The sequence below is a fragment of the Neoarius graeffei genome, chromosome 21, assembly GCF_027579695.1.
Source record: "Neoarius graeffei isolate fNeoGra1 chromosome 21, fNeoGra1.pri, whole genome shotgun sequence".
Classification (NCBI taxonomy): domain Eukaryota; kingdom Metazoa; phylum Chordata; class Actinopteri; order Siluriformes; family Ariidae; genus Neoarius; species Neoarius graeffei.
The window spans coordinates 54,530,291-54,543,444 of NC_083589.1; the positions used below are offsets into that span (position 1 = coordinate 54,530,291).

A 13,154-nucleotide genomic window follows, 5' to 3' on the forward strand; every position below is an offset into this window, starting at 1 on the left:
TGGCATTGTCATGTTGGAAAATGCAAGGTCTTCCCTGAAAGAGACGTCGTCTGGATGGGAGCACATGTTGCTCTAGAACCTGGATATACCTTTCAGCATTGATAGTGTCTTTCCAGATGTGTAAGCTGCCCATGCCTCACGCACTAATGCAACCCCATACCATCAGAGATGCAGGCTTCTGAACTGAGCGCTGATAACAACTTGGGTCGTCCTTCTCCTCTTTAGTTCGAATGACACGGCGTCCCTGATTTCCATAAAGAACTTCAAATTTTGATTCGTCTGACCACAGAACAGTTTTCCACTTTGCCACAGTCCATTTTAAATGAGCCTTGGCCCAGAGAAGACGTCTGCGCTTCTGGATCGTGTTTAGATACGGCTTCTTCTTTGAACTATAGAGTTTTAGCTGGCAACGGCGGATGGCACGGTGAATTGTGTTCACAGATAATGTTCTCTGGAAATATTCCTGAGCCCATTTTGTGATTTCCAATACAGAAGCATGCCTGTATGTGATGCAGTGCCGTCTAAGGGCTCGAAGATCACGGGCACCCAGTATGGTTCTCCGGCCTTGACCCTTACGCACAGAGATTCTTCCAGATTCTCTGAATCTTTTGATGATATTATGCACTGTAGATGATGATATGTTCAAACTCTTTGCAATTTTACACTGTCGAACTCCTTTCTGATATTGCTCCACTATTTGTCGGCACAGAATTAGGGGGATTGGTGATCCTCTTCCCATCTTTACTTCTGAGAGCCGCTGCCACTCCAAGATGCTCTTTTTATACCCAGTCATGTTAATGACCTATTGCCAATTGGCCTAATGAGTTGCAATTTTGTCCTCCAGCTGTTCCTTTTTTGTACCTTTAACTTTTCCAGCCTCTTATTGCCCCTGTCCCAACTTTTTTGAGATGTGTTGCTGTCATGAAATTCCAAATGAGCCAATATTTGGCATGAAATTTCAAAATGTCTCACTTTCGACATTTGATATGTTGTCTATGTTCTGTTGTGAATACAATATCAGTTTTTGAGATTTGTAAATTATTGCATTCCGTTTTTATTTACAATTTGTACTTTGTCCCAACTTTTTTGGAATCGGGGTTGTAGTAGCAGAGTTGCCAATCAGAGCGTGCAATTGCTCATATCCAGTGAACATGTTTAGAATAATTTATATTTGACCACCGTGCTGGTGAAGTTTCTAATCGGTTTGGTTAGAAGGTGTTGATTTTGTTTTGTGTAGCAGCAGCTTTGACAGTAGTGCTAACTGTAAGGCAAATGCTGGTTTATATGAATTCACCCGTTCTAATAGATTGTTTCTTTAGTAACACAATAGGCCATTTGCAGGAATTGGTCACGTGTCAATTTTCCCCATCGCAACAAGCCCGTGGTGGCCAAGCTAACGTGACATTCCTTGACAACCGTAAGAGTTTGACTGGCGATGCGAAGTGATCCATTTCTATAATAGCTGTTTTTACCTTTTCTACTGTCTTTTTTTTTTTTTTAACCCGAATTTTCGTGTGTACTTGGAAAAAGTTTGTGGTTTTAACTTCTGTCATAAGTCAAAAGGGGTGTTCACACGGCACATATTTGCATCGATGCTGCACCGATGTATTTTTTTGCGATATATCTTACGTCGGTGTAAATTTTGTGGAGCGTTCACACGTCACAAACCTGCTTACTAGAGAGAAGCGTGTTAGCACCGGTGCAGCCCCACTTGCGTTCACACGGCAGTTTTTGCGACCGTGCTATACGATAGTAATAATGCGGAAATGAAATATGCGCATGCGTGAAAATGTACTTCCTTTTCCCGGTTGTCATGGCATCACCAAGCGCCGGGAAAACAACGTGGATGGAGACACCAGTGTTGCCAGATACTGCTGACGTTTTCTAGCCCAAAATATGTTCAAATCCGCCAAAATGCACTTAAAACCGCCCAATCTGGCAACACTGGAAGACACGCAGTTCTGTTGTTGTTGATATTCGCCATTTTGGAAGCGCAAAATACCAGGATGCAAATTATGCAATGCCCGTATGTAATCAACTCTCCTCACGCGTAGCGAGTCTACCCCTGTAGCGTTCAGACGTCCCATTTTATATCGGTGCTGCCCCGCAAACTAGCATTTACTCCGGAGTAAATTTCTTAAACCACCTCCCGAGCAGGGTTAGATTTGCACCGGTTTAAGCAGCTTTCAGGGGCTACACCAGTATCACTTTGTACCGTGTGAACGCTCTACCGGGGCAGCCCCGGTGCTACACCGGAGTAAAAGTTGCCGTGTGAACACCCCTATACATTCAGGGTGGATTTTCTTATTAATGCTTCAAAATCTCAGATTCCTAGATTTGAATCGTTGAAAAGTGCATGAAATGACGTTTAATTGCCATGGATTTTTAGTAGTATTTTAATACAGACTTTATCCAGTGAAGGAAATAAAAAAATTTTTTTTAACATTTTCCTGAATGGGGCACTTATGTATTTTTCTTTTTGTTTTTGCAACAGTGAGTTGCTAGGGATAAATTTGATAATTCAAAGTATGCACAATTTAAATATAATTTCCATAAAGCTGCTTTGAGATATTGTTCATTGTTAAAAGCGCTATAATTGAATGATTGTTGCACACTTGAAAGATTACACAACACTGGCAGCCGCGAGATCCGTTCGGCCCCGGTCACACTGCAGCTCGTGACTGGTTTGCGAATACTTGGCGATGGAAAAACTGGTCGCGTCACCACCAATCGTGTAATGCATAACGAATGTTCTCCGAGCTTCGCGAGTTGTTTTTTGTTGTGTCTCCGCCTTGTGAGTGGCCAAAAATGTCGTGAAAAATTTCAGTGCATGCGTTGAAATTTGGTGGCGATATTTTTGCCAGGGAAAACTAACCAGCGAATACTGGCAGATGGGTTTGGGAATATTTCCCGAAGCTGGGAGAATCTTCATCGAGCCTCTTGAGATGTCTCGAATCCATGTCCCCGATGCTCGCGGAAGCATGATTAACACAGCGGCTTGGCATCGCGTCATCTTCGCCAAGACTTAAAGTGCATTTACATTCGGGCATCCTTTGGCGCGCATTGTGTGTGCTCTTGAGACCCAGTCGTTATGGGAAACACCTGATGCTGACTTGAGTGCAATGAGCACGCGCATATAAGGACGCTGTTTTCACAGAGACTTTGTGAATTATTGTGCAGCGATAGATGGATCCGAGTGCAGGAAGAGTGTTCATTTACTATCAGGCGTGATTATTTACTAAAACAAAATGTCAGGCGAGGCGAGAGTAATAAAACACAAACGAAGCCAAAAGCAGAACAGAAAGCAGAGGATTTCACCAGAGTCGTAAACATGGCGAGAAACAAACATGACCGTGATTATGATAATACTTCGCAAAGCCTCTGTGTCCTTGTATGCATGTGCTGATCGCACTCAAATCAGCATCAGGTGTTTCCCATAATGACTGGGTCCTGTGAGCGCCTGTAAATCGCCATCAAAATGCCTCATTTTCATCGATAACCCATCGCAAAGCATCACGAATTATAGTGTGACCATAGCTTTAGCAGTTTGTGTGTTCAGCGTGTTGACACTGTTTTTTTTTTTTTTTTTCCCGCACAGATATCGTTCAGATGCACATCGAGACGTTGGATGCGGTCCACAGAGAGAGCAAGAGGCTGCCTCCTATCCAAAAGGTAACCAACTCAAAATTTTACATTGGGCTGGACTCAACAGGCAAGCTAGAACCCCAGCCAGGCAGGCATGCCCACTCCCACCTATAGCACGCCCACCACAACAGAGTGCCACAGCAGGTACGTCTGTGTGACGGCACACTGAGCGGTGCATGCTGGGTTTCGTAGTATTTCCACCCTTCTCTCACTCTCCCACCCTGCTGGAATGAACACAATCTGACTGACTCTTCAATCTGCTTCTGAAACTCGGTGATTTAAAGGAAGGATTCATCCCCCCCCAAAAAAAGTGTGACACCACTAACGCTTGTGTACAAGTATGTGGAATGTGGTTGGAGCCCACCTGGTTGAAGTTTGCGTCTGAGAATTCCTCCATAAGTCGTTGCACAGCCTTGGCTGTGAGTTTGGCTGCTCTGCTAGACGTCGCATTAACTGTCCAACCCCGGACTGAACACAACACACATCACGCTCAGTCTCGTCTTTCCAAATACTATGACGAGTTTGTATTGTGTGTGGGTTTTTTTTTTTTTAATGGCAAAGGATTTCCTCAATAATCTGCTTTATACTTCACCTTACTAATCAACCAGTCATTCAAAAATGTCGATTAGTTGTTTTACAAAGCAAAAAACGCTGGATTTTGTTTTAGGTTGTATTATTTGTGCAGCAAAGATCGCAACTCAAACCACACTTCAGTTAGCAGGTGTACACAGGCTACAACATCATCGTTACATACAGTCTCAGAAAATAAAGTCCATTATTTTGTACCTTCGGTGTACCGTGAGTTGGCCTAGTGGTTAGCGTGTCCGCCTCTTGATCGGGAAATCACGAGTTCTACTCACGGGCGGGTCATACCAAAGACCACACTGCAAAAAATGATCTCTTGTTGAGAGAAAATATCTTTAATATGGGTGAATTTATCTATTATTTCTTATGAGAAGTTTACTAGAACTCAAATATAAGATCATTTAGCTTACTTTGAGACGCTTTTACTAATTTCAAGCCTTAAATTTTCTTATTCTATAGAGATCTTGCAGTCACGTGACCGGAAAGTACACAGCCGCCATCTTGTCGGTATAAAACACAGCTGAATATTGCTGCACTCGTGTACAGAATGGATCAATTTCAACCGACGGACTACACGGCTCATTTTTCTAATGAACAGATAACTAGATATATGTCTAAAATAAACGATCTACAGATTAGTGACCCTTATGGCTTACCGGACGGAGTTTTCACGACCGTGTCAGTGGATTTTGAACTGCCAGCGGAATACCCAGACGTGTATAATTACCTCATCAACTTTCCCTCGCTGTTCAGTGGAAGTGCTTATAAATCTCTGGACAGTTATCTTTACAGAAATTCAGGATTTGTCAGCCCCCCTCAGATGTGGCATCTTGTAAACAAGAAAATAACAATCCTCATTGGATGGGTAAGTCACTTAAGTATTATCTAGTATAGCACTGACCAGCCGATTATAGAATAGAATAAGGTAATTCCAGCTGTAATTCCAAATCGTCCGTCCTGTTTACCATGGATCTGGCGTTGGAGAGGTAGAGGCGGCAGTGGAGATTTGAGTGGCTGTTTTCTGAGCTTAGTCAACAGGCCGGCTCTGCCTGCAGCCTCGCTTTTGCTTCCTCTCCCGACGCCGCCTCCTTCGCCTGCCAGACCCGATAACAATCCACGGAGACCCCGCTGGTCTCGCTATCTCGTCCGGAATGTTGTGCATGCGATGGAAATCGCTACAAACCGTCATTTTCTACTGGAAACCAATGTCCAGTAAGTCCATACGGTTATAGTGGATATTGAAGTCTGGTACAGACGAACAACACGCAAAAATACACACAAAAAACATAAAAAACGTGCACAGGTAGGGAGAGCTTGTAGCCGCAGCCGTTGTAGTAGAATTGTAGTAGGGTTTCCAGAAGAAAAGGTAGAAGTAGAAGGCGGAAATATGGCGTTTGACCGACAAGATGGCGTCTGTCACAATCTGGATCGGCTGTGACGTCACATGCAAGTGCTCCATTGGCAGATAATTTTGCTTCTTTCTAGAATTGAATGCTTAAAATGAGCAAAGTTATCTGCCTATAGAATAAGAAAATTTAAGGCTTGAAATTAGTAAAAGCGTCTCAAATGCCGCTTTTCCACTACAAACGCGGCTGAGTCGGGCTGAGCCGTGCCGTGCTGAGTGGAGCTGAGCGGGGCTGTTGGAGTTGCATTTCGACTACAACCGCGCTGAACCGTGCTGGCTGGAAGTGGGTGGACACATTGGGTGGAGTTAGCGAAAGTGGGTGGACGTCAGGTGATGTCGTTAAGCAGCGCAAACAGTGACATCAGTGAGCTTTTAAGCGGTAGTCTCACAACCCGGATAGTAAACAATAAACATGGAGGACATGGAGTCGTTAGTGTTGCTGGTCTTGGTGCTGTGGCTTGTTGTCACCGACAACGCGGACAGATACTGGCAAGAGCGTATAGATGAGGCGAGGCGCATGAGGCTTCAGAAATTCTCGTAATTCATAATTATTATTCTTCCGGGTTTGCGGTGTTTACAGATCCCAGCGCGCTCGCGGGGCGTGTGTGGGCATGCGAGGACACTCCTCCTCACCAATCAGTGCACAGGGGAGTGTCTTCTCACGCCCCCAGCCTCACTTGGCTCAGTTTGGCTCGCTTCAGCCCCACTCCAAAACGGTGCGAGTTTTAGGGGCTGAGCAGGGCTGAAGCGAGCTGAGTCGTGCTGGTTTTTGGTAGTCGAAACGCGAGCCGTGTTGGGCTGAAGTGAGCTGAAGCGAGCTGAAGTGAGCTGAAAAAGGGTAGTGGAAAAGGGCCAAAAGTAAGCTAAATAATCTTATATTTGAGTTCTAGTAAACTTCTCATAAGAAATAATAGATAAATTCACCCATATTAAAGATATTTTCTTTCAACAAGAGATCATTTTTTGCAGTGCATCGTAAAAATGGCACCTACTGCCGTCTGGAAAGACGAGTGGGGAGTCAAACTCTTGCAGTTACCAGAGGACCCGCCCCCCCGACTGTAACCATAGCTATGTAATAGGTCAGAGGCCGAGGGCTACGGAAACGGAGATCAGCGCCGCCCTATGCACCACATGGCGTGGGAAGGACTTTGATTTGATTGTACCTTCAAGGGTACAATGGCTCATCACTGGGGTACTTATTTGTACCATTTTTCTGATTGGCAACATATTGCTGGGTTTCACGTGACATCACATCTGCCTCATTAGTTATTCAAAACTTCAGCTGGTGGTCTCCCAAAGCTCAGTTGACAAAGCGTTTGTACGGAGAAGCTGCATTGCTCGCATGAAAAACGCCTTACGCTGATAAGTTTCTTCAGGGTTCCCCGTGAACTAATAAAAAGAAAAAAACCTTCCAGGGTTATAACTGCTGCTGTTTTCTTAAGTTTAATAGTTCTCATTCAGGATGGTTCCAGAAACCTTTTTGTTCCTCAAAAGGTTTGTGGACCTCGATGAAAACGTGCCTGATGTGTGTGTTTTCATTTCTTTTCGTGCTGTGTGTGTCGTGGCGCGCTTGTTTTAGAGAACTCATTGTGTTTAACATGTCTGAGTATGCTTATGTTTAATATATCATGCTAGACCTTGGACCATGACGAAATATAAAATGTCTAATTGGTTAAATGTTTTTAATAAGTAATTTAAATGAAAAATTAGATCTCTCTCTCTCTCTGTCCAGCCCAAGCTCCTGAGGCCGACTCTGTTAGCAGGCGAGGAGTTGGTGATGGATGGCATGCGCGTGCACCTCCTGTCAGACGGCCGAGACGAGGCCACGGGTGTGATGGGTGGTCCACCTCTCCTGCCCGCCGAGGGTGCCATCTTCCTCACCACCTACAGAATCATCTTCAAGGGCATGCCCAACGACCATCTAGGTAGGAGAGGGTTACTCTTACAGACTCTGCTCGATGCTTCACACATACTTAAACCAGTTTAACACGGCACTCTCAAATGTAGCAAGCACACAATACTCTGTTTGAGATTCTCCATCAATATTTATACTGACATGGTGTAAAAATTTTCTTATTAGTAACCTGTTGTGCCCCATTAGCCAATTTTTTTTTTTTAACATAAAATGTGTTAATGAGCTCGTGTGAGTTTTGATTGAAAACCTATATAACGTTCAGAAATTATTAAACTGACTCTTGGGTTATGATGCAAGCAATAAAACATAACTGATGTCAAAAAACTATCAATGACGAGGCGGTGTGATTTAGAGCTGCAGAGTTAAACTTACCGCTCCGTTATCCATTTAGAATTGCATTTAAAGTCGTGAGTTTTGTAAAGTGCTCACTCTGGAGGCTCCTTCTGTCACTGTGAAATCACTCTGGTAAATAAATAGGTTGTGTTGAGCGAACGCCATGCAAGTTCCTGTGTATGATTTGGTTACTATAGAAACCATACAGTAGGAGAATGATGTCATGTCTGTCAGAGTTGCTGTTATAGAAAATTAATCACTGTGGAGACGGAGCAACGTGCACACACTCGACTTTTAGAGATGAGGAAGAATTTGAGTGTGTGTGTGTTCATTCAGCACAACATTAACCGTGTGTGTGTGTGTAGTTGCAGAGCAGGTTGTGACGCGGTCCTTTCCCATCGCTTCCCTCACGAAGGAAAAGAAGATAAACTCGAACGCTTTACCCATCGACCCGTCATATCAGGAAGGCATGCAGCTCCGCTCCTGCACCTTCCAGGTACTGAACATGAGCAACACCATTACTGTGACAGTCCCAGTGTTTCCTCTCACTTCACTCACTGATCATGTCCTCTCTCTCTCTCTCTCTCTCTCTCTCTCTCTCTTTGCTCCTTCCTTCCTTCCTTTTTCCTTTCCTTCCTTTCTCTCTCTCCTGCCACCCTTCCTTACTTTCTACCTCCCTCCCTCCCTCTCTCTCCCACCCTTTCTTCCTCCCTCCCTTGTTCTCTCTCCCCCACCCTTCCTTCCTTCCTTCCTTCCTTCCTTCCTTCCTTCCTTCCTTCCTTCTCTTTCTCTCCCCCTTCCTCTGTCTCTCTTCCCCCCACCCTTCCTTCCTTTCTCTCTCTCTCCCTCTCCCCCCACTCTTCCTTCCTTCCTCTCTTTCTCCCCACCCTTCCTTCCTTCCTTCCTTCCTTCCTTCCTTCCTTCCTTCCTCTCTCCCCCTTCCTTCCTTCCTTCCTTCCTTCCTTCCTTCCTCTTTCTCTTTCCCTTCCTTCCTTCCTTCCTTCCTTCCTTCCTTCCTTCCTTCCTTCTCTTTCTCTCCCCCTTCCTCTGTCTCTCTTCCCCCCACCCTTCCTTCCTTTCTCTCTCTCTCCCTCTCCCCCCACTCTTCCTCTCTCTCTCTCCCTCTCCCCCACTCTTCCTTCCTTTCTTCCTCTCTCTCTGTCTCTCCCTCTCCCCCCACTCTTCCTTCCTTCCTCTTTCTCCCCACCCTTCCTTCCTTCCTTCCTTCCTTCCTTCCTTCCTTCCTTCCTTCTCTTTCTCTCCCCCCTTCCTCTGTCTCTCTCCCCCCCACCCTTCCTTCCTTTCTCTGTCTCTCCCTCTCCCCCACTCTTCCTCTCTCTCTCTCCCTCTCCCCCACTCTTCCTTCCTTTCTTCCTCTCTCTCTCTCTCCCTCTCCCCCCACTCTTCCTTCCTTCCTTCCTTCCTTCCTTCCTCTTTCTCCCCCACCCTTCCTTCCTTCCTTCCTTCCTTCCTTCCTTCTCTTTCTCTCCCCCTTCCTCTGTCTCTCTCCCCCCCACCCTTCCTTCCTTTCTCTCTCTCTCCCTCTCCCCCCACTCTTCCTCTCTCTCTGTCTCTCCCTCTCCCCCACTCTTCCTCTCTCTCTCTCCCTCTCCCCCACTCTTCCTTCCTTTCTTCCTCTCTCTCTCTCTGTCTCTCCCTCTCCCCCCACTCTTCCTTCCTTCCTCTCTTTCTCCCCCACCCTTCCTTCCTTCCTTCCTTCCTTCCTTCCTTCTCTTTCTCTCCCCCCTTCCTCTGTCTCTCTCCCCCCACCCTTCCTTCCTTTCTCTCTCCCTCTCCCCCCACTCTTCCTCTCTCTCTGTCTCTCCCTCTCCCCTGCTCTTCCTTCCTTTCTTCCTCTCTCTCTGTCTCTCCCTCTCCCCCTACTCTTCCTTCCTTCCTTCCTTCCTTCCTTCCTCTTTCTCTGTCTCTCCCCACCCTTCCTTCCTTCCTTCCTTCCTTCCTTCCTTCCTTCCTTTCTCTCTCTGTATCTCCCTCTCCCCCACCCTTCCTTCCTTCCTTCCTTCCTTCCTTCCTTCCTCCCTTCCTCCCTCTTTCTCTCTCTTCTCTCTCTCTCTCTCTCCCTCTCTCCCCACCCTTCCTTCCTTTTTCTCTCTGTCTCTCCCTCTCCCCCACCCTTCCTTCCTTCCTTCCTTCCTTCCTTCCTTCCTTCCTCTCTCTCTCTCTCTCTCTCTCTCTCTCTCTCTCTCTCTCCAGCTGATGAAGATAGCGTACGACGAGGAGGTGGCGTCAGACCTAGCTGAGGTTTTCCGGAAGCACATGCACAAACTGCGCTACCCCCAGCACGTACACGGCACATTCGCCTTCACCGTGGGTCAGTCAGCTAAGATGGTGGTGGAGCACAAGACCAAGGACAAGAACCAGTCTCTAAAGTGGGTCTCGCACGTCTCTGTCTTCATTTGTGTGAACATTTCTCTCACACACACGCGCACACATCAGATAAATCAGTAGAGCCTTCAAAAAGCTTCACGCTAATCACTCACCAGAGAAAGGAAAGGAAACGCAGGACCAAACTAATAAATATCGGTGCTCGGCGAGCACCTCAGTGTGATCAGCTGTTCGTTTAGCGACAGAATGATGGAACTGTCAGTGCACGCTCAAAGGGAAACCTGCGCATGCGCGCACACACACACGGACTTCCTCTGTCTGCTTGACTGCGCGAACCGAGTGGTTTCCTGCACATTATTTACTTTAATCCCCACAAATTAAATAACTTCCCAGCTACAGAATGGCCTGATATTTTGTGAGATATTACAGAAATAAACATATATCACAATGACCAAATTTCACCAATTTTATGAAATCGAAAGGCCGTCTGGCTTTAATGGACTAATTCGTTATTTTAAGCATCAGCAACATGTCACACTTGATCCAAAAATTCACTTCCTGTGTGTACGTTTACTTGTTAGACACACAACCCACTTTGAGTGCGTGTGTGTGCGCGCTCATTTATTTCGTTTTCTTGTTTCCCCCTCTTTGGTTCTTTCTTCAGTCAGTCAGAGCGCTTTGTCCCTCATGATGATGCATTAGAGGAAGGAAACGGAGTGAGCGCTGAGTAATTTAACACTGGAGACTCTGTTTTTTATCACATCCCCTGTGGTTGTTACTTCACACCTTTAATACAGCTAGACATCAACCTGTTTCATCATTTCTGCCAGAGAATAAGCAGCTTGCTCTCTCGCTCGCTCGCTCTCAGTAACACACTCGACCTGCCTGTTTTCATTTTCCAAGAGAAAAAGCAGCTCTACGTTCCTAACCAGACTCCAGGGAATCTCAGGATGATTTATGGTTTGAAATATTCACCGTATGATAAGTTCGACTGAAATTTCAGTTTCATGGTGTTAATCAACCATTAAAAAAAGCTATTTATAGTCAGAGGGAAAACACTGGGAGTGACGTCATCGGAGTGAAATATCGGGAATTATTATACATACAGGACACTTTTTCAATAATAATAATAAGTTAAATTTATATAGCGCCTTTCAAAAACCCCAAGGACGCTTTACAATTATAGACAAGGAAAAATAAATAAATAAATAAATATATAATAAGTAAAAAGTCCACCAAGTAGGGGTCAGGATGTAATTCCCGTGGTGTAGCAGCCACAGTCCCACCAAAAGGCGCACAAAAACAAGTCCCACATCTCCAGCACCGCCGCCGTGACGCCGTCAGCAACATCGCTCGAACACCACGCCGTGGATCCACACAGCGAGCAGAGAAGCTCCGCCACGCAGAGCGCTAGTGTGTCCCAAACCGCCTGCACAGCCGCCGCGACGCCACTGAGCAACATCGCTCGGAACATCACGCCAAGCGTTAAAGCGCAGAGCGCTGGACAACCACGATGTAAATTGAGCAACAGGCTCACTGCAGTCCATAGCTGGGAGCGCAGGCATCACCCACAGCGAACCAAGGCCTGGAGGGAACCGACGCCCCAAACTGGATCCGGAGCTACACCACAACCGGCGGACAAAACACTCAAACACCAAACTACACAAACACACAGGAAAGAAAAAAAAATAGAAAAAGAAATAAAATAAGAGCTCCGGTGAGAAGCGGCAGCCAGAACGCGCACGACGTACTCTCAACCAGAAACGGAAACGAAAAAAAAATGGAATAAAAACGTGTTCTATTCCCTTCGAGCGGGTTTCATTCATTTGGTTTGATAGCATGTAATATTGTCAGCATATCGCTTATCCTGCGTGTATTGCGTCACTCTACCCAGTGCAGAATGAGCGTTGGATATGGTTTACGATATCGCATGGTTGTCAAGACAACATGACGTCACAGGTCGGAGCTGATGCGAATATCCAGCGAGAGAGTTTTCTGCTGCGCATGCACACAAGCATTTCCGCGTTCGCCGGGAAAGAGAAAGACATGTTGAACACCCGAAAGGCTACCGAAACTTCATTAGATTGTCTTCATGCATATTTACAAGAGAAAAACATACCAACGGACATCGAAAAACTGGAAAAGAGTGTGTATGTATAATAATAATAATAATATTGGCTGGCTTTTTTGGTGGTCTATCAGATACACTATATTGCCAAAAGTATTCGCTCACCTGCCTTGACTCGTATATGAGCTTAAGTGACGACATCAAATTCCTAATCCGTAGGGTTCAATATGACGTCGGTCCACCCTTTGCAGCTAGAACAGCTTCAACTCTTCTGGGAAGGCTGTCCACAAGGTTTAGGAGTGTGTTTATGGGAATTTTTGACCATTCTTCCAGAAGCGCATTTGTGAGGTCCCACACTGATGTCGGACGAGAAGGCCTGGCTCTCAGTCCCCGCTCTAATTCATCCCAAAGGTGTTCTATCGGGTTGAGGTCAGGACTCTGTGCAGGCCAGTCAAGTTCATCCACACCAGACTCTGTCATCCATGTCTTTATGGACCTTGCTTTGTGCACTGGTGCACAGTCATGTTGGAAGAGGAAGGGGCCAGCTCCAAACTGTAAAACCAGTCTGCATGCCTAAGTGCTTGATTTTATACACCTGTGGCCATGGAAGTGATTGGAACACCTGATTCCGATAATTTGGATGGGTGAGCAAATACTTTTGGCAATATAGTGTATATTCCATTCAGCTGCTCGTCTTCAACTCATCCAGTATCATGCGAGCTGAATGGAATACATCTGATATACTATGAAAAAGCCAGCCAATGTTATTTAAATACGTCACTCAGATCCGCGATGCATTTTGTATGGAAAAAAATACGAGTTTTTCAACACGAGAAGTAGGGCTGTGCGATGTCCCC

General features: G+C 45.7%; 1 protein-coding gene across 5 annotated transcripts in view; it reads left to right on the plus strand.

Moving 5' to 3' along the window:
• Positions 1 to 13,154, plus strand: part of sbf1 (SET binding factor 1) — a 174,062-nt gene that overhangs the window by 114,056 nt on the left and 46,852 nt on the right. For all 5 annotated transcript variants that reach the window (XM_060903342.1, XM_060903346.1, XM_060903344.1 and 2 more), the window contains 4 exons: positions 3,599 to 3,672; positions 7,368 to 7,560; positions 8,249 to 8,379; positions 10,098 to 10,273. In XM_060903342.1, the coding sequence (XP_060759325.1) occupies positions 3,599 to 3,672; positions 7,368 to 7,560; positions 8,249 to 8,379; positions 10,098 to 10,273 (574 nt within the window). The remainder of the gene's footprint in view (positions 1 to 3,598; positions 3,673 to 7,367; positions 7,561 to 8,248; positions 8,380 to 10,097; positions 10,274 to 13,154) is intronic.